Source organism: Centruroides vittatus, unplaced genomic scaffold, assembly GCF_030686945.1.
Source record: "Centruroides vittatus isolate TY-2023 unplaced genomic scaffold, ASM3068694v2 contig_134, whole genome shotgun sequence".
NCBI lineage: Eukaryota > Metazoa > Arthropoda > Arachnida > Scorpiones > Buthidae > Centruroides > Centruroides vittatus.
Window position 1 is genome coordinate 1,284,818 of NW_027120852.1, and position 21,770 is coordinate 1,306,587.

At 30.6% G+C, this 21,770-nt stretch overlaps 1 protein-coding gene across 1 annotated transcript in view; it reads right to left on the minus strand.

Annotated features, from left to right (window-relative positions):
- The window catches only part of LOC136990717 (fap1 adhesin-like), a 150,942-nt gene extending 129,702 nt beyond the window's left edge, over positions 1–21,240 (minus strand). The window contains exons 1-5 of the mRNA XM_067289137.1: positions 21,037–21,240; positions 20,866–20,946; positions 15,793–15,901; positions 11,178–11,285; positions 7,800–7,844 (exon numbers count right to left, since the gene is read on the minus strand). Coding sequence (XP_067145238.1) covers positions 7,800–7,844; positions 11,178–11,285; positions 15,793–15,901; positions 20,866–20,946; positions 21,037–21,060 — 367 coding nt within the window. The 5' untranslated portion in view covers positions 21,061–21,240. The remainder of the gene's footprint in view (positions 1–7,799; positions 7,845–11,177; positions 11,286–15,792; positions 15,902–20,865; positions 20,947–21,036) is intronic.
- Positions 21,241–21,770: the final 530 nt, after the last annotated feature.

Below are 21,770 nucleotides of genomic sequence, written 5' to 3' on the forward strand. Positions count from 1 at the left end.
GCTCGGTTTTCTGGGAAGCTGCCCAGCCCTTTATTGTGGAAAGTCCCATACGTTGTGAGCAGTGACAGAGTCCACTCACACCCATACCATTCATTTACTGTTATGTCCATTTAACATCTCTTTTGAGCAATGATGACTATATGTAGTTTGTCATCCAGTTTTGCCAAGCAGTACTGGATATGTACTGTACATATCACTTGTACCTGATTAATAAAAAAAAGAAAAAACAAAACTTAAATTCCATTAGACGTGCTCAGTCACATCAGAAAGCATGGACATTGTCCCATTAATACCTGTGTATATTGAAAACAAAGTTAGGGACTCCTATTTTTACTTTCCCTGTTCTATTATATATAACAGAGGAAAAGTATAGTGGTTGATCAAGAGATGGTCCTCTCAAGATTTTTACACTTTTGGACTCAAGGCACCTTGAAATGTCAAGAAATGCAAAAAAAATTCAGGGGGTTTTTCTGTATGTATGGATATTAGTATGTGCGTGTGTGTGTGTGTGCCTATGGGGCATGATTTTGTTCACCCTCTTTAAAGCTTAATAACTCCGGTGCTTTTTGACGAAAATTTCTGAAATTTTGCAGGGAAGTTTGTGTATTAGGGAAATCAATGCTATTAAGTTTTGATGGTTAAAGGTCGAGGGGGTGGTGTGATAAAGGGGAGTTGTCTGTCATATCTCGACTAGGGTCGGACTTAATGATAATTTTACTCATTATCAGCATTTACAATTTTTTGTAAAACCCATTCCTATTCTCAAAATTAAGCTTTTTGCCACTTTATAATAATTAAAAATATAAAAATTTTTTTAAAAGAAATATCATAATAGATGGTGCTACAAAAATTTAAAATGTTGCCAGGAAAGTTAAGCAACTCTTTGCTGAATTTTTTTACATTTGAATGGACCCATTTTATTCCTTGTCTCAATTAATGGAAAATGGCAAAGTTTTATCAAAATCAGCCCATTAAATTTTGAGAACGATCTCAATTCTATAAGCTCTTAGTAAGCATGCTAGCAACCATAAAACATCACATGACAAAGTCATGCAATTTGTGTGATATTGCTTTGTCGCAAGCTCTCTTGAGACGACCTTATATCTAAAAACTAAAATCATGGACTCCTATTTTTTATTACATTTTTGGATTCCTGATCACAATTAATGAAAAATGGCAAAGTTTAATCAAAATTGATCGAACAGATTTTGAAAATGAGCACAATTCTGTAAGCCACATAGAATAGGCTTCAATAACATTCTGTTTCAATTATATTGGCTTTAATCACGGAATCACTACAAATGTGAAATATTTGAACGAAGCAAACTTCGGGTAGAAAAATAAAAGTGCAGTGAAAAGAGAATACTAACAAGGGGTCAACACGATATTCGGGTTACCAATTTTGATCAAACTCTGTGTGTTTATAGTGCATCCCCAAAGACTGACATGTGCCAAGCAGTAAGGTGCAATACTCAAAATTAAAGGAGAAAATTGAGGTGAAAATTGCAAATTACTTAAAACTTTTGGAATTCCCATCATTTGCATAGTGGCTGGTAGCTTGGTGAGAGTATGCCAATTTCATAATTATGAGGTTGGTATTTTATTGAATCTTGGGTAATAAAACAATAAAATCCATCTGTTTCAAGTAACAAGTCAATGTCAAAAACAATTAACAAATGCTACCTAACAATATTTATTTAAAAACAAAACATTTTCCATATTTTTGTATACAGTACATACTCTATCAACTAAGTCATTGTTCAACTTAAATGTATCTATAATTGCTAATCTTCATTTGCTAAAGAACAAAAAGATGGCTTTGATATGTCATAGCATAGAAATGTGTTCTGCAGAAGAATCACTGCATGACAATATTAGAAAATTTACATATTGTAAACACATCCTTCAAAATGAAGACCTAATTGCAGACGAGGGTTCTTCAGAAGTTGCAAAAGTGGTAGGAAAAAAAAAAACATTAAGCACTCTGACTTTTTCAAATTTAATAAAGTATGAATGACTCTCCTCCAAATTATTTGATGATGGAAAAGTGTTTTTAAACATTAATCAAGTTTGTTTTTCCAGTGAAGTACATATTTCTTATTATTATAAAAACCTGCATTTATTCAATATGCACACTGCAGAAATGTTTATTGTTTCACATGCTTCTATGAGAATTACCATCCACAAATTGTGTTCCCGGAAAACAGATTGAATAATGTTAATAAAAATATCTTTTTTATTAACAAAAAATTAGCCTTTAATAATAATTCATTTATACAGTATCTAATCCTCTTCCTAAATAAATTATAAATAAATATTAGTATGTATCCCATATGTACATGAATATTCAAAAATAATTTTTAAATAAATATAATAAATTTAAAAATAAAAAGAATACACTGAAAATTATAGTTTTGGGGGAAAAAAAATAATATTGATACTAACAAGATTCGAAACACCAACCTCACAATTACGAGACCAGATTGCCCTCACCAAGCCACCGGCCAATCTGAAAATTATAGCAATTCCAAAGGTTTTAAGTAATTTGAAATTTTCAAACTTAATTTTCTCCTTTAATTTTGATAGTGCCCCTTACTGCTTGGCACATGTCAGTTGTTGGGGACTATAACTGAGTTTGATCAAAATCAGTGACCCAACATCCTGTTGTCCCCTCATGAGTATGTTACCAAAGAAATCCTAAATTTTGAAAAAGTGAAATATTTTGTTCTAAAAAAATTACAGCTTAATCTCAGTACATATTATTTACCGTATTTTACGGACTATAAGACGCTACAAACTATAAGACACACCTTAATTTTTAAGCAATTTTTTTTTTTAAATACCTATAAGACGCTCCTGAATTTTGGAGGCAATTTTTCGAAGAAAAAAGTACGTCTTACAGTCCATAAAATACGGTAACTGTTTTGTTTCTTTTTCATTTCATGGCATCCAGCTCATTATTTAACTGTAGAACATTGTGTCTATATAGATTCTAGGAGATACATATGTTGACATGTTTAGAATTATATGAATGATTATATAATTTAAATTAATTGGCTTAAGAAAGATTTAGTAAAAACAATCTAAAGCTACATTTAAACCCAGAACACTTCTTTTACATGCAAGCTTAGTTTACTCAAACCCCATTTTATGTTACTAAACACATTAAATTCTTTCCAAATATATTGAATTTAGTTAAATATATAATCAGTTTTAGACATTTAATTACACAAATATTACTTAGATACATCAATCATAATTTTTATGTTATTCTAAATGAATGTACTGTATTTCTGAAAAAAATTTATGAGTTTTAAATAAGGTAACTGAGATTTATAGTAAAAAAAAATCTTAATTTTAATCTCTTTCCAAGTTTTTTCTACAAAACTTCTCTAAATAATTTAAAAAATAATTTGAGAATTGATTAACTAAATTTAATCATCAAATTATCAATAAATGGCAATATTTCTATTTACTAATGTCAAGTTAAACAAACTGTTAATTAAATCTGATAAAATTAATGTAAGTCAGAGAGTTATTAACAACTTAGTTATGATAAATAATTAATATTTTTTAAAGAAGGCTTATAGCACGAATGTTCACTTCATATAAGAAATGTCTACATTAATTTTTTAGAGCAAAAATGTTTTTGGTGTGGTGCTATGAACTTCTCCATGTTATATATACAGAGGAATTGTAAAAAACCAATTCAAGAATATAATAGATATAATATATTGAAAATGTTTAAATGGAATATTATTCAGGAGTACAGAAAACAATAAATGTTAAAAAAAGTAGAAATTTATAACTTACACAACTTTGTCACAACAAATAATTGATTTTTTATGTTACATAGAATATAATAATTCTATTCTATAATTATATAACAATAAAATAATTATTCTGTAATAGTAATAGAATATAATAATTCTATTGCTTTGGAAGTACATTATAAAACTAACCTTTGTATACAAATTTTACAGTATATATCTTTGTATCATAATTTTTTTAAATATAAATGTTTAAAACAAAATTACAGTGATACCTCGGTTCGTCCATAATCCGTCCGAAAACAATTGGCAAAATCCGAAACCGACAAAAACCGAGGCAATCATCTCCATATGAATCAACGTAATCCAATTAATTCGTTCTAGACACTCCAAAATACATACCAAAAACACAATTTATAGAGAATAAATATAGTGTTTAATACTAAAAACAATAGGAAATTAACATAAAATAAATATAAGAGACTAATGTACAGAATAAATGAACATTTAACATGCCATTTCTCATGATGAAGCTAAAAGGAAAGCAATGGAATTGGGCATTTCAAAATCCAGTGAGATGCTGCTGGAAGTGACGCAACTGCTGGTGTTTTCTAGAGAACACAAGTGCTGACTGCCAGAAATTTTGAGAAAGAAAAACAAAAATGGCGAATGACGATGACTTCCACGTTACGTTAAATTTATTTTTGAACTTATTTAATGAGAACAGCTTAATGAGAAAAGTAATATTCCAAAAAGAGAAATAGGGATGAAGATTTCTTAAATTTCCTAGGAGTTTAAATAATTAAATCAATCCTAAGATTACACTTTAACAACTAAAAAAATTATGTAATGTCTTATGTGACAATGCCGCTAATTTCATTTTTTTCCATGCGAGCGGTCACATTTGTAGGCATTTGGATCTTATACGAAGGATAACAATAACAATTTTCGTTTATTAAGCTAGTTTTACAAAAAGATTATTATCTCATAGTAAGGGTTACGTCTGTGATATTAACTAGTTTGCGAGTTAGAGAGAGAGAGTTCACATATAAGATTCATAGATACCTGGTAAGGAATCTGAGGCAAATCAAAGGATTGATGGAGTTCATCTTTTTCAAGGAGTTCTCTTTTTGAAAGAGTCACTTCAAAAAGAGTTCACTCTAGATGGAGGAGAATCTTGGAAGTATCCAAGTGAGGGGCAACTCAGTGAGGATGAACTACAGATATCTCTCATGAACGAACTGTTGTCATCATCAGTCATTGTCTTTGATTGGTCCTCCCTCTTTTCCCCTTGCCCTTTTTTGGCAATGTTGCAGCACCTATGTCCAATAACAATTTCTTGTCACCAAGTTTCTGGTGACACATTAGATATATCATCTTCAAAGGGAAGTGACTCCACAGAAGGATAAAATCATATCCTTTACAATTTTAACAATTGTGGAAAAAATTATAGCTAATTTTTAATTAAATTTTCAGCCAAAAAAACTTTTTTCTTCTCAAGTCCAATCTCTCACACTTATGTAAATATACTAGTATATTAAAATATTCTATTAATGTATTAACCAAATATTAATTTATTCAGGATTTATTCATCAAAATTCATCATTAAATTCAAAATTGTCAACACAAAATAGAGCTCTTACAAGCCTCATGGTGACTGCCATCTTGTTTGCTGGTGTATTGAGTACCAAAAAAGACACTTGCAGTTTGCTGGAAGCTTGCTGGCAGCACCAGAAGTTATCTAAGATTTTTAACAGAGTGCTGGCTGCACGCTAAGATTTTGAATATGCCCATTGTTTGGCTAGACATGCGGGAGTAATGCTCACACAATGAGAGACAACACCACAGTGAGCAGGAAAACGCATGGTTTCGCAAAATTAGCAGCAAGGACATGTGGGAACATCAATGAAATCTGAGGCAACCAATGAAAACAAAGACAAATTTTTCCAAAAAATTGACGAAAACCGAAACCAACAATAACTGAAGTCAACGAGAACCAAGTTATTACTGTAATTTTAAAAATTAAATGTGACAATATATTTAAATCAGAACTGTTATGTTAAAAACTATTTATATTAAAATAAAATAATTTTTTAAAATTAAACATTTTCAATTATTATCAACTAATTGCATTGTAATCTCTTTGGTTATGCACACAATTTCTAGCAGATACCATTAAGATTTTAATGCTTTTTCTATAAAAAAAAATCCTTTTCCAAAAATTCCTGAAAATGGAAGCAGATAGAACCAATTTTTTGCTATAGAATCCTGTTTAATTTTTTCATTAATATATGATTCATAATTTTAAAAATTAAATTCATTAATTTTCTACAAATTTTTGGAGTCAGAAAATCTGCAGAAAATTAATGAATTTGATTTTCAAAATCTGAATCATACCTTAATGGAAAAATTAAACAGGATCCTATACAGTGGAACCTTGCTTAACGAGCATAATTCGTTCCAGAGTCTTACTTGTAATGCGAAATACTCGTTAAGCGAAACAATTTTTCCCATAGAAATTAATGTAAAATACAATATTGCATTTCACGCCAAAAAAATGCTCAAATGTTTTATGTATAACGTTTATTCAAAGAAATTGTACAATATACACTGTTAAAGAGCGTGAATCATCATCGTCTTTTCTTCTAGCGCGGAATGAACCATCCTGAAATGAGAATTCGAGTTGCAAAAACGAAAAAAAAAAAAATTACAGCTAGTATGTTTAATAAATACTACAAACAATATGCCAAATTCTTGGATTATGTAAAGGTTATAATTAAATACTAGAAATTAATTAATTTGACTAGAGGTAGGCAGTTACGTTTCCATCTCGTATTAAATTTAATAATTATAAATAGTTAATTTTTAATTCGGACGTTTCTAAAATTTAATTTGGAATCGGTCATTAAATTTAATGACCCAAGAATTTGGCATGTCGTTTGGCGTGTTTATTATATAACGGACTTTGGTTGTCGATGTTTATAAGTAATACGTGTGAACACAAGTTTGGAAAAATATATGATCGCAAGCCACACTAAGATGCTAGTGGAATGAGTGCTAAACACACACCGATGGAGCATGCCGCATGCGCACAATTCGGGACTTTCCCTCTTCTCGTCACTCATTATGCGAAACATTGCTAGTTAAGCGAGACAAATTTTTTACAATTTGTTTTGCTCGTTATGCGAGGTGCTCGTTAAGCGAGGTTCCACTGTACTAACAATTTAGTTATTTAGTTCTATCTGTTTCTGTTTTTGAGAATTTTTAGAAAAGGATTTTCCCATAGAAAAAGCATTATATTTTTATCATCATCTGCTGGAGTTCACGTGCATAACCAAAGAAGTTACAATCAGTCTTAATAATTGTGATTACATATGGATATATTTCTTAACAATTAAATGCTGTTTTGCTAATGAAGTACAAAATTAATTAAATCTACCAGAATTTAATTCAAATATTTATAACTCCATAAAAACTCATTGAGAAAATGTAAGATATTTCTCTTTGTAATATTTAAGGAATTTGTATCTTATAATGGAAAGGAATAAAGAAGATGCAGAATTAGCATTTTTATCGGAACACATTTCAAAATGTTTCATTTCAATAATGTGTATAACAATTTTTATAATACTGAATGAATAATTTCACATAAATGTCTAAATAATAAGATCACTCAAATTTAAAGTACTGCTCTACTCACTACTAACACCGGGTACTATAACTATAACTTCAAAATGAACCTGTTACCGGTGTTCTTTGCGAAAATCGTCTCAGGAGCGTCTCACTAATGTTTTCGAACTTCTAACGTTTTCAGTTCTTCTTCCTAGGAAGAACTGTTAGAAGTTCGAAAACGTTAGTGAGACACTCCTGAGACGATTTTCGCAAAGAACACCGGTAACAGGTTCGTTTTGAAGTTATAATCACTCAAATTTTTGTAATAAAAAAAATCCTTCTGATTCTAATTTATTTTTATTTAGAAAACATATTTTGTAACAAACAAAATGAATAATAAATAATTTACTTTCATACCTTCATTCATGACATTTTCTGAAACTTCATTATAATCAATTCTCTCTAGAAAATTAAATTTTCATTAACTTGTATTAGAATTTTAAAATCAAGTCAAAGTTTGGTATTAAAAATATACAAAATTGAATAGAATTTACATGTAAACATTTTCAGCTTAAACTTATAGACTAGAGAACTGTGACTAAACTGTCAGTAATATTCAATGTTATACTTCATAATCACGCTGTAATTTAACTAAAGTTATAAAAAGTAGTTGATTTATTAATTAATTCTGAAATTTTCAACAGCATTTAGAATATGTCAAAAAGGTTTTTAATAATTACATTTACATTTACACAATAAGTTATATATTACCTTTCTATAGTAATATTTTTATTAATTCTTCCAATAAATAACAATTATTAAAGAATTTAAAATTTGTCAATTGAATAAGTTCTAAACTTTACAATGTATAATAGATTATTTACATAATTTATTATAAAATTTAATGAATAACTCATTAAATTTAATTATATTATTACAGCTTTATAAATGAAGCATGGGCATAATTCATTTATGAAGTAAACAAGTTTAATGTTTGTGATTTTTTAACTATACCTATATTTAACATTAATATAGATGGAACAAGCTAACAAGAGGAAATTATGATGTGGTTCTTGTGGATTTCAACTGTTTGTGTGGATAAGTCTTAATACGAACCTTTATTGAGCAAAAGGAGAAAGTATGCTTCTCAAATATTTTTGAGAAAATCAACATTAAAAAATCCCAAGCAACTTAAGAACCTTTCATCCAAGACCACAAGGCTTAGTGGCAGCATGCCTTATCCACATTTGAGATATTGCTAGCTTGTATCTTGGTGAATAAACTTTTTTAAAATTACTGCAATTTTTACCTAGATAATTGTAAATATCATAGATTTATCTATTTATCTTCTATTAAAACTATGCATTAAAAGCTTGCAAAGGTCAGGAATTTATTTTGAGTATATTCAAATTAAGTTAAATCTTTATACTAAAAATTGCATATCAATGTTAGAAATAATTTTTCTTCTTCTAAATGAAGTTAATATTGTAATAAAAATACTTCTTTATATAACAAATATAATAATACAGTAAAATTTTGACAACTGGCTGTCTATAAAATCAGAAAATAGCATGTGCTTCCTAGCACATGCTATCGAAAATGCAATACTTAATTGTTTTTACTTGTATATGCATTATTTTATGCATTCAATTATCTATTAAAGTTATATTCACATTATATAATTAAAAAAAAATAAAATTTTTAATTTTTAAAATTTTGAATTACAAAGCAACTTTGTGTTTTCTTTTTTATACAATTGATTGTGTTCATGCTATTTGGGCATCAATTTTCAAACTGCAGACCTATAAATTCCCACTGGCATCCATCTGTTGGTCTGCCCTTCCTTAATCTCAACAACAGAGTTAGATAGATAAAGATTGAGACCAGATATGGAAAGCTTAGAAGCAGGAGACCTCAATTAAGTATATGTAGACTTCCAGTTTGGACTGGAAGTAACATTATTTCAATTAGAAAATTTTCTGTAGAACAGAGTTGGATAGATGACCAGCATGACTCTATTGTTAAAGGAATATTATGATGTACAGGGGCAAGACACTACCAAAATTAAGAGCATTGTGATAAAAAATTGAAGCCAGGCATTGTGATGATGTCACAATAAATAACTGCTCATTTCTTGATAGATTATTATTTAATATAGTCTGGGAATTCCTTTCCCATTTGCAAAAATTGTCTTCATACAGTTTGATTTGTCATAAAGATTAATTAATTCTCTTTTTCTCTTTTAAAGACTAAGATACAAATTTTCATTTCAATGACATCTATAAACGGTAAACTATATTGTACACAATCTAATTTTACTCAAAATACATTATTGCAACTATTGCTAGACGATCTTGACAAAAAGTAGCCAGAACAAGCATAAAAGACATGAAAATAATCAACTTTAAAAGTACACAGTAAAGCAAAAATTTTGTAGAAAAACATATTTAGAAGAAAAAGATCAAAAAAACATTTCAAATATCAATTACTCAACTGTTATCTGTGCATCTATTCAATGCCACTAATAAGAGCATTTGGAAAATAAATATAGAAAGTGATACAAAGGCCAAGCCCATAGTGGCAAAAGCTAACACAACAGTTAGCATCAAGGTCAAATTTTGTCAATTGCCATTCCAACTAGTTCAAAAACCCAAGTTTAGTTTGAGATGTCCAAATATGAGTGCGCTATACTTTGATGGCAGACTCAGGTTGGCAACCAATCAGATAACAGAAAAGTGCCTAGTTTTCATTCAGAATGTTGTTTCTTGCAATGAAAAAAAATGGAGTGTTTGAGGAAATATTAATTGAAGAAGTCAGGAAAAAACTTTTTTACATGACATTTTAGTAAGCATTTGGATATTGTTGGTCTAATCCATCATTATCATGTTCTTTTTCATAAATTTCTTTATATAATACAGAGAAGTTCAACATATAACAGAAATGTAATCTTTTTAATCTATTTTGTCAATCCATTTAATTTGTTTGAATTCTACATATATCTATATTCTACCACAAATGCATTCAACAATGTACCAAATGGTATGAATTGTGGGAGAAAATGTGACAATTTTATGTAACAATTGGTTGATGCTCAAACTCTGATATAGGCAATGGAAATTGCAAAAGATAGCAAACATTAAAAATCACTGATGATTCCAGTCACATTTATTTTGCTGCTTGTGGGTGTCATCCTTTAAACTTCACTGTTGATTTCATTTATAGTCATCTGAAAGACACAAGTACTGCAAAACATTTGAGGCACATTGAACAATGAATAGCAGAGTGAATGTACTCCCACAATAAAGCATTGGAATCCAGTAGCTGAATGAGAGGTTGTAAATGTACCAATCTTCTACTCTGGAAATCTATGTTTGAGTCCAAGTCAGAAAGTTTCATAGGTAAGGTGATCCTGATATGCTTAGTTCCATCCCTTACTATACAGCAACTCAGACTGAAGATTTGGCCAAACCCATGATGAGAATAACTAAAAGGTTTCTTAATACCTGAAGGAGAATAAAATTTAAAAAATACATACAGTAGTCTCCTTTTGTGAAAAAGAATACTATTCCTCTTTTTGAAAAGTAAAAAGAAAACCTTGTTTGAATCTAACTTTGACTTGTTAACTGAAATTATGGTTCAATCTAACAACAAATTAACAAGAATTAAATTATTAGTGTCTATAAAAAATTTATGAGACTGGAAAAATGGGGCAGCTTAAAGTTTGACTGTATATTTTAACAAGTTACACAAATATGTAAATTATATATCATTTAGCTTTAAAAAGTTTGAAAATACCTTCTATTGGTTCAATTGGTCCTTCCTTTGGATGCAAGAAAGCTCTTTTCATTGCCAATTTCTTTGACGTTTTACACAAATACTTCAGTTGTTTTTGTAATTTCTTTTCTGTATAAAATAAGCATATTTTCTAATCAAAATGTTATTAATTTATAATTAATTAAATATCTATTAATTTTCAAAATCTAGATGAAAAATATATATGTCACAATTTTTTTTCTCAAAAGCAAAACAACTTTTCCATTCATTTCATTCAACAAACAAAATATAAGATAAAATAATAAGATAGGAGAAAAAATATAACCAAATTATCAAAGATAAAAGATCTTAAAGTGGAGTGAATAATTAAAATTTATTTATTTATAAATCCTAATGTACAGTTCACACATCCATCTAAAAAATAAAACAAAGATCAAACAAAGGTAACTTTCTTTCTTGAGGAAATCAGTAACAAAAAATGATTGCAGCTGGATTCCTACTAAACCAACTTTAACAGTAAATGACTTTCTAAAGTATCACATTTGACTGACAAAGCTATTGACTCTTTTACAAACAATGATTTCAACACATTAATAGAAAAAAGGTTAGAAGTAGCACAATCTAAATGGCATGATATCAACTGCTGTAAGGAAATTTACTTAGTCAAAAAACAGAAGCTGTTCAATATATTCCAAGTAAGTATTTTAAGAAAAACAGAATATCAAACTGAAGATTTTGAAATAGAAATTGGTTTCTCAAAAATTGTTTATAGTTAAAAATTTTAAATAATTGCATTTGTGATAGTAGTAGTTATATTTATAAGCTGAAAAGTAGTTATTTTTCAATATATATCAACATTCTTTTTCCACAAATTATCTTTCCTGAAAATTCTAGTTTTGGAACCTATTGCCAATATCTGAATGATTTCCATTGAAAAATTCTATTTTGATTTGCATTGTTTCAATTATGTCATGTTTTGTATAAATGCATCCTCAACACAAAGTAAAGCATTGGTGTACAAGTCAACCATTTAAACAGGTCGAATATTTGTTTGAACCATTTAAATTGCTTAATCCAGCAATATCTTTACCTTGTTTCAGATGGTACTGAATTTTGCAAATTTGATGATTTACTTCTTAAAAATAAAACAAATTATTTGACATATATTTGTGTATGTTATATGGGTCTAAATACCTCTTCTACTTGAAGTGTAGTTTAAATGGGCATGTGTATTATAGTAGATTTTTGCTTTAAATACAACCTGTTTGATAATCTTTTATTACTAAATTTAACAAAGGCATTTTATAATTCATTTGATAGTGTAAATTATTAATTTGTTTTCTTACTTACTAATATTTTTAATAATTTGATTAAAAAGATTTAAAATGCCATTATTAAATTTTTTTATTAGGTTATTGACAGCTAGCAACCTATTTACCTGTTAAATTTGGATGACACAAAATGTTAACAAACATTCTAGAAGCCACCCTATTTGCATTTGGTGTTGGTTTTAATTTGACAGTCAACAAATGAAGTTAGTTTGTAAAATAAATAATATATTTATTCATAACACAAATTCTCAAATCATTAAACAACATAATCCATTTCCATTCCAATGCTTTTTGCTAAAATTATTAATATTGACATATAATAATAAAAATATTTTTTCAAATATTTTCATGTGTTATATCATAAGGCAACTTTTTATATCTTTAATTAATTGAGTAATTTATATAAATGAAAATATTTAAGAAATTATCTAAATATATAAAATTACTTGTCCTGACTGACTGACTGACTGACTCATCATTGCCCAGAGCAAACCACTGAACTTAGAGGTGAAATTTGGTACACAGAATACGTCATGAAAATGTACACTAAAACGGGATTTTTGGAAATTCCCTGCGGGGGGTGGAGGGAGAGCATTAAGGCTTTACCCGAAGAATGGCTTCTACTGTACTATTTTAGATGCAATTTTTTGTTTTCAACTACGTTTAGTCTTCATTGAGTACTTAGGTGTATTAAATCCATAATATTTCAGACATTGTTATAAATATTTTTATATATTTCGATTTTTTAACCAAATGTTTGAACCGTTTTAAATTCGACTTAGTTATTGTATATTGGTTGGATTATAGAACGATTGTAAACGTTCCAGAAAATTGATCAAATCGAAAACGGTTCGTTTGATTCTCGGCAATTCTCGTCATTCTCGGTGGTAGATGTTATATAACGATTACTATGGTTGTTGAAATACTGAATATAAATGGTGTTCGCTTGCAAAATCTGCGTGGGCGAAGTCACGGGTAACCGCCAGTTAGTAATAAGCAAATACTTTTGATTTATGCTACCTCTGATAATCATTTGCAGAATAAAAATTATCATCAAGGATGAGTCAAAAGAAACAGACCAATTACTTTTCTGTCAAAATTGTAACACTAAGAAATTTCAGATCACTGTGAAGGGTTAATGTTACCTTAGGATCCAAAATGGCGGCGGTGGGATTTTTTCCCTACTTCGGAGACTACTACGGGGAAAAAAATTTTCCCTAGAGTCGTGACGTCGACGCCGTTGAGAATTTTTCCCCGTTCGGTTTCGACCCTGCGTTCGACGTGGCCTAGTTTCCTGTAACCTCGAAACGAACGGTAGTGTGTATTTGCGACAGTAGAGGGAGCTTTTTCGTAGCGTCGTGCGAGAGTAAAATCGGCGGGAAATACATAGGGGTGTTACGAACGAATATGCAAATGCATGATCTACGACGTGATTCTGGTCCTTTCCGGGCAATTTTATGCAAATCGACTAGTTTCCAGTTGGAATCGTTTGCTGTAGTGTTGTGACGAATTGCGTATTGGAATAATTGCTGTTTTATTTCGTTACGATATTTCATTCTCGCACAATTTATTATCGGTAAACGTATAGTTTATTTGCAATTGTTCGATAATGAGTAGTTTTGCAGATTTGAGTTGCAACGACGAATTTTGGTCAAAATGCACCACCCGTGATTTCTCCATGTTAATTGAAGACGACTTTTTGGAACCAGGTTTGCCTCCCAGTATCGATAACGCATTGAAATTTGCTGTAAAATTAGGCATACAGCCGACCGAGTCCGTTTGCATTCATTGCGATTCTTTATGCAAATTATACTATTGGAGTAATAGAGAAAGCTGTTTCTTGCGATGTAGTAAGTGTGGAACGAAGACCTCTGCCTTTGATGGAACATTTAAAAGTAAATTTGGCCACATTTCTTGGAGTTGCATTCTGTCGTTTATATGGCACTAACTATGTATGGAATGTATGGCGACGACCTCGGTGATTGCGGCGGGCAAATCCAGAAAAACGGGAGTCGATTGGTCCAATCACATACGGTTGGTATTGCTTATAGCTTTGAGTAATTTGACATCGTTTAAAAAAGGAGTGCCGAATAAAACGGTGGAAATCGACGAGACCGTAATATGTAAAAGAAAGTACGAGAAAGGGCGTATATTTAAAAATACGTTCGGAAAGGAGAAAAAGATAGGAAGAAGCAGGCAACCACCATCGAAAAGTGAGTAAAAAAATTCTTTTTTTTTATTGTTTATTTCGGTTAATATCCGCGGAGTGTGCAGAGAAATTCAAGATGGCGGCCGAAACGCAGCCATCTTGAATCGAGGGAAATTTTTTTTCCCCGTCGCAGTCTCCAACGTAGGGAAAAATTTCCCCCCGCCGCCATTTTGGATCCTAGGGTAACATTAATCCTGTGAAGAATGGTTATTTATAAATCTGTCCAAGAATTGGTATGGCTATACGATTTGCACTACAGTACACAGTGCAAAATGTCATATGCTGCCCACCTACAACAAAATAAAGACTGATTATGATGGACAATATGCAAATTGAAATTTTGCTTTCACTTGCAAAACACAGCTAGGGAAGTTTATGAAATGTTGAAGTAAACTTGCAGTAAAGAAACCCTTCCACAATCCATAGCATTTCAATGACTCAAGGCATTCTCTGAAGACTGGGAATCAACTTCAAAGAAAACAATACTCCTGTAAAAATGCTGACTAAAGATATTGTGCTACCACATACAATAGTCACCAGACAATTCTGTACATACTGTTGGGTCATATCCACAGGAAATGTCCCAATTTCCATTGATACACAATGACAATGCACCCCCACACATTGCTAACATGATAATTGAGTTTTTGGCCAAGAAAACCATTTGATACATCCCACATTCATCATATAACCAAGATTTATCACCCTGTCACTTTTTACTATTCCCAGCACCAAATTCTGAAAACATCTCAATGGATGGGCTACCATACATCTTCGGGGTAGGCAGAAGTACAGTACATCAAATTTCTCCGAGAACAGAAAAACACTGCAGATACTATGCTCAAAAATGTTTATCACAAAAGAGAAAAAATCAGCCCTCAATTTGTTCTGACTCACCCTTGTATAAAATGAGTACTTGTATAAAAAAATTATCTAAAAAAAAAATAGAAAAATAGTCCATTACTTAAAGGAGTAAAATTTAATTTATTAATGAAACAAAAAGTATTTTATAGGGAAAATTACATTACAATACAAATAATAGTTTTGCCAATATATTAAAATCTTTAAATCACAAGAAATAATTTAGAAAATATACTTGGTACAGAAACTTCTTCAAATATAACATCTGTTCCAATAGTATCTTCATATTCCCCAGAAAAGAAATAATTATCAATTTGCAATATAGGATGACTTGTATTTACACCCTGAAAAATAAAATAAAGAAAATATATTTAAAATTTTAACAGACAGATTTTATGGTCATTTATAGTTAGTTTACAATGTTATCAGCATTAACAATTTCATAATTCAAATAATCTATAAGATAAATGTACACAAAATAATATATATTTCCACCAATAAAATCAAAATATAATTTCATATAATATTTTAATTAAAATAACAAATGAAATAATGTTATAATGTTTAGTATCACTTTTCAATGAGATTTAAAAATTTCTAAATTATTTAATAAATATTAATTTAATTATAATTATTAAATTTAATAAAAGAAGGTGCCTAACCTCTAGTGCCAAATTACACAGTATTTAATAATTATTAGTAGAGGCAACGTAGCCCGATTTAATCCGGTAATCGTTTGGCTCCGAGATTAAAAAATTCGTAATTTTATATCAAGAACCAAATAGTGTCAGATCATCCATAAACTCCTTTTACACAAAGGAAAGTAAGTTTTGTCAAAAATCCCAAAAATTTCTATAAGTAAACGAGATATGCTCTACCAAACGATATTTTCGACCGTCGTATTCGACCTCGACAGAATAATTCAAAATAAATTAACAAATGTTTACTTTTTTAAACTGCCGGGATTTGCTTTTTATTTCGCTAACATTTTCAGCCTAGTCTAATAGCCCACCAGAAGTTGAAAACATCGGTCGATACCAGATATTTTCAACTTCTCGTATTGACCAGAAATGGGCCGTCTGGACCGAAAGTCAATTTTCTAAATGAGACACGGTATTTTTAAATTTAGATTCAAATTAAGACAATTGTATCTCAAATATTTTTTTCTGAAAATGTCTCCATTCACCATAAAATGATCTCAAAAGTGTGATTCACAGAGAAAAATAATAGTGTCAAAATAACAAAATATCTTGTTACAAAATATTTTTATTAACATATCCTTGATTTAGGAAAAACAAAATAAATATTGGCTAAATTAACAAAAATTGTTACTATTGATACATAGTATTTTTGTTTACGTAAATTCTTCCGGTATAATCTACTTGGCACTGATTTTAACTGTTGTTTAATCAAAACGTTCAAACTAAGCCGTTTCATCCTGCGATTTTTCAGCCAGCTGAAAATGACAAAATGGCTTACGATAAGATTTTGCATAGACGAGTTTGTCACTTTCAAGATTGTTTTATCATAAATGGAGGCATTTTCAGAAAAAATGTTTCGGACACAATTGTCTTATTTCTTTATATTTAATTTGAATCTAAATTAAAACATATCATATTCCATTTAAAAAATGACTTCTGACTTGAATGGTCCATTTCAGACAGTATCAGAAATTAAAATATCACCATTTGGTAGAGCATATCTCATTGCATTTACTTATCAGTTTTTGAGATTTTTGATGAAACTCACTTCTTTTTATTTTAAAAAGGGTACAGATGATATGTAACCACTATATGGAGCGTACAATGCCATAAGGTTGTAAATGCCATTTCTCTCAAAATACGTTTTATTGAAGAAATGAATTTTAAATGCAATGTTTTTTCCTACAAAAAAATATTGTGGCGATAGTGGCGCTCTAAGTGGCTATATTTTGAAGATGAATTTATGTGCAAGCCATAACGTTTTAAGCACCAAAGTGCAAGCCACGTGACTTTTGGCACGTAAAATGTTACGGTTTACATTTACGTCATTTTGTTATTCCAATTTGTAACGCAGCGAGTTTTTTACGCAGAACCGGATAACTGAATGCCAGTTTATTAATATTTAACCCGTATCACCTTATTATTTGATATTTCAAAATGATATTCGGACTTCCATTAATCTTTCATATTTCAAGTTTTTAAATACATTTTAACTTTTATTACACTAAATTAATACCTTATTGTTTATATTTTCTTTTATTTATCGTAATTATATTACAATTGATAAAGATTACAGCCCAGTTCGAGTACCAAAACTGTGGGCCCAACATTGTTGAAGCCAGGAAGCAGTCACTAATAGATTATTGCCAGTTTTTAATGTTAAAATTGACATTAAATTTGTAAATTGTTTAATAATTTAAATGTAAGTTTTTGGTATTCAAAACTATTTTTCAGCTGTAGAAACATTAATTTTATGATTGCAATTGTTTTTCACATTTACAACTTTATGCACTTGCACAATTTTGGCATTTACGACGTTATGGCTCTAACCCTGTTTTTAAACTTTTTTTCTTTCCTTACTATCATACTTAGGTGTTTGAAATTAAACCCAATGTTTTATTCCAAAGTGTAAATTGTTAAAATAATTTTTATAGCATTTGATTAAAGTTTGTTCATTAGAAAAAGTGTTTTTTCTCTCTCTTGAAAAGTTTGTTTTTTGGCATTTACAACATTATGGCATTGCACGCTTCATATATTCTCATGTCCAAAAAATAAGCTCTATGTCTCAGAAACTATCAATCAGAATAGCAAAAAACTCAATATAAAAACAAAGTTTTGTATCTATGCAACAAACCAATTGAAAAGCAAAAATTTAATCTAAATTACGTCAAACCAAAAACAAAAAGTACTAAGCACTGTCGTAAATCTTTCTGCACAGAAAATGATTATGTCATAATGCATGGTTTCCTCTTTCGTTCACATATGATGTACAGCATTGCTCATACAGGTTATAACTTTATCAGCTCTTTAGGAGCTAAGTCCATTCTTGAACAAGATTGTCTTGCAGCTACTGGAGTGTTTTTTGGTAGGAGTTGATGGAATGCAACTTGTCACTCTGTCCCACATAATCTGGAAATCCTGCTGGCCAATCCATACAATGAATGCCTTAACTGCAAAAGTCATTGACAAATGCATCCCTAACTGCACAAGCATTATCATCATCCATGAAAATAAAATTGCACCCACATCTTAGAAAAGATTCCAAACCTTACTTTTGTACCTTCTTGTAGTAATAGCATCTGTTGTAAAAATGTAGAGTTCAATGTAGCCAAGAAGCAAATTGCTGCCTAAACTGTGATATCATAACCTGCAAACTGATTTTCTAAAATATTCACGAGACTTTATTGGGTTGTCCGTTCTCTCCAGATTCTAATTCGACAAGAATCATTTTGTTAACTGTACCTGGACTTGTCACTGAACAGAATATTGGCATTGAATTTTGAATGAATGGAGCAATGTTCTTGACACCATCTTGAATGGACTCTTCTATGGGTAAATGGAATGTAATATACTGAACATCTAGCAAAAAGACCATTTGCCCAAAACCTTTTGTAAACAGTTTGCTATAAAAGTTAGTTTCACAACAAAGTAGTGGCCATAGACAGGTCTGCAGATAGCTGTCTACCAGATATTCTTTTAACAAGTAAAAATCATTACTTCTTTTCTGGCATGAAAAAATATTTAAAAATAATCATATCTATGTATATGGTCACAAGATCCATAGACTTGATGGTGGCTTATGAATTAGGCCAAAAATATTTGTCACTACATTAAAATCTCTACAAAAATAAAACCATTTACTATGCAGTAAATATTTATCAATCTAATGTTTTCAGTCTTCTTAATAGACTTCTTCAGGAGATATTTGAATTTTACAATTTAAGAAGAACAAAGCTACCACTTATTCTATAATGGTTTACCAACATTGTTTTTGGAATAAGGAAAATTTTTAAAATGCACATGTTGGACTTTTACATGTTAAATGGAGGTTACGAAAACTCGGACAGACGGGGACGACGGGGGAGGGGAAGTAAAAATTTCAAGAAAAATGCGGACGTAATTTACGTACGGCCCCTCCCTAACCGCAAAAAAAGTTCATAGTTTTTGTAATTCACGATTTTCACAACCACTAGACATATCAGATTATCACTTGGCTTTCTTTTAGAAATCTAATCCGACACAAAGATACTTTAAAAATTTTTTTAAGAATCGTAATGGCATCTTTGCGCAAGCATTACGACGTAATTTTTTAATTATGCCATAGCAATTATTATTCCGTTCCCATAGAAACTTTTGGACTTCTATAGACTGTCGTCGGTCGAATCGATTTTAATAAATTCTAAACGGTTATCATAAGTTTTCAAGAATGCTTATTTACCGGCATTGCTCGAATTGTTCTTTTAATATAAATTGTTTAATTAATTTATCAAACGATCGACCGTTACCAAAGGTGATCAAAAATGGTAATTCTTTCGACAAATTTTGGCGTCGGGCGATTAAGTCTCGATAGTCCAAACAGAACATTTTAAATCGTTTACCAATTCTAATTTTAATAATTCCGTCTAATTTACAGACTCGCCTAGGACGATTAGGAGAATCGATAACATTTAAGGCTTTTGCAATTGCATTACCTATCTCCAACAAAGCAGTTTCTCTTAATCTTTAAAACGGCTTCCTTCCAAATAATTTTCGGCGACGTCTGTAAATTAACGGCTAACGAGGCTCCGGCAACGGTTTCCGAAGCACATTTTGCAGTTGGAAAAAATGCAGGGCGCAGCGATCGTCGACTTTTATCGCCGTACGGTCCTTAACACTTCGTTTTTGGTTAATGCGTAACATTAACCAAAAACGAACTGTACCATAGGTACTACGGTAACGAACACGGCGGCTCGTCTCCGAAACGGTGGGGACACACGTTCTAACCTAACCTAACCTATTCTAATAAATTACCATAATTATTGCCAACCAAATTATTAGAATAGGGGTAATTTATTAGAATAGGATAGGTTAGGTTAGAACGTGCGTCCCCACCGTTTCGGAGACGAGCCGCCACGTTTGCCACCATAGGTAACATTAACCTCGTTTTCTTCTAAGTCGACTTTTAAAACTTTTCTTAACGCAAGACTTTTTCCTACATGTTCCGAGACCGTCGTCCTCATTTACAAGTTACTAAAAATTATAGCACTAGCATTTACACGAATCGGAGCTATTTTAAACATTTGTAAACTTAATTATTTATCTTGTAGAAAACAATTTCAGGCACCTACCAACATTTTACAGGTTTTTTCTTTCTTATGTAAAAAATCATTGTCTACGATTCCGGACAGTTCAATGACGATTAAAGCTTCCTGAAATATTAATTAACGAATATCAACGAGAAATTACTCGAAAATTATTGTACATCAAGTAATTATTTTGAAATGTTTAAAAATGTTCACCTCCTCTTCTTGTTTATCTTCCATGGCAAAATACTAAATAGCTAATTCGCAATTAAAAATCTTTAATAAAGTTTGCTATTACGCAGTTATTAGCCGATCGAATTATTCGACGTATCAAAAATTAATTAAGCGGGCAAAACTGACACTTTGTTTACTTTCCCATTCACGTGGTTTTGAATGCCAAAGTCTACGAGCGATTTGCTAACTGACGATATGTTGCCAGATGACACGTAGATGCATTGTTAGAGGGCGCGTTGTCGGGAAGCGGCGGCTTTGTTAAAAGATAGCGACGTTCGCTCTATCTCAGTGGTTCCCAACCTTTTCTAGGATGCGGAACACTTTTGTGAGCAATTTTCTTTAGCGGAACACTTACTTAAGTTAATATGAAATACATAAGCTTGTCATCAGTTATTTTATTACAATTGAGCAGTTATAATTCAAAATCTCTAATCATATTATTAACGCCAATTCTAAGACAGAAAAAAATATACCTAAATAACTTTAATAGGAAACTTATGCCCGATGTTTTTTACATATTTCATTGTTTTTATCATTGCCTTTATCTTATTCGAAACAGTAGTACACTCCATAAGTACGAGTCGTACATATATATTTAAGTTTATGAAAATTTTATGATTTTAATTTTTTGATATTCGGCGGCTCGAATACTTTCCGATTTGCGACTAAATCTGCGGAACACTTGGGAGATGCTTACGGAACACCAGTGTTCTGCG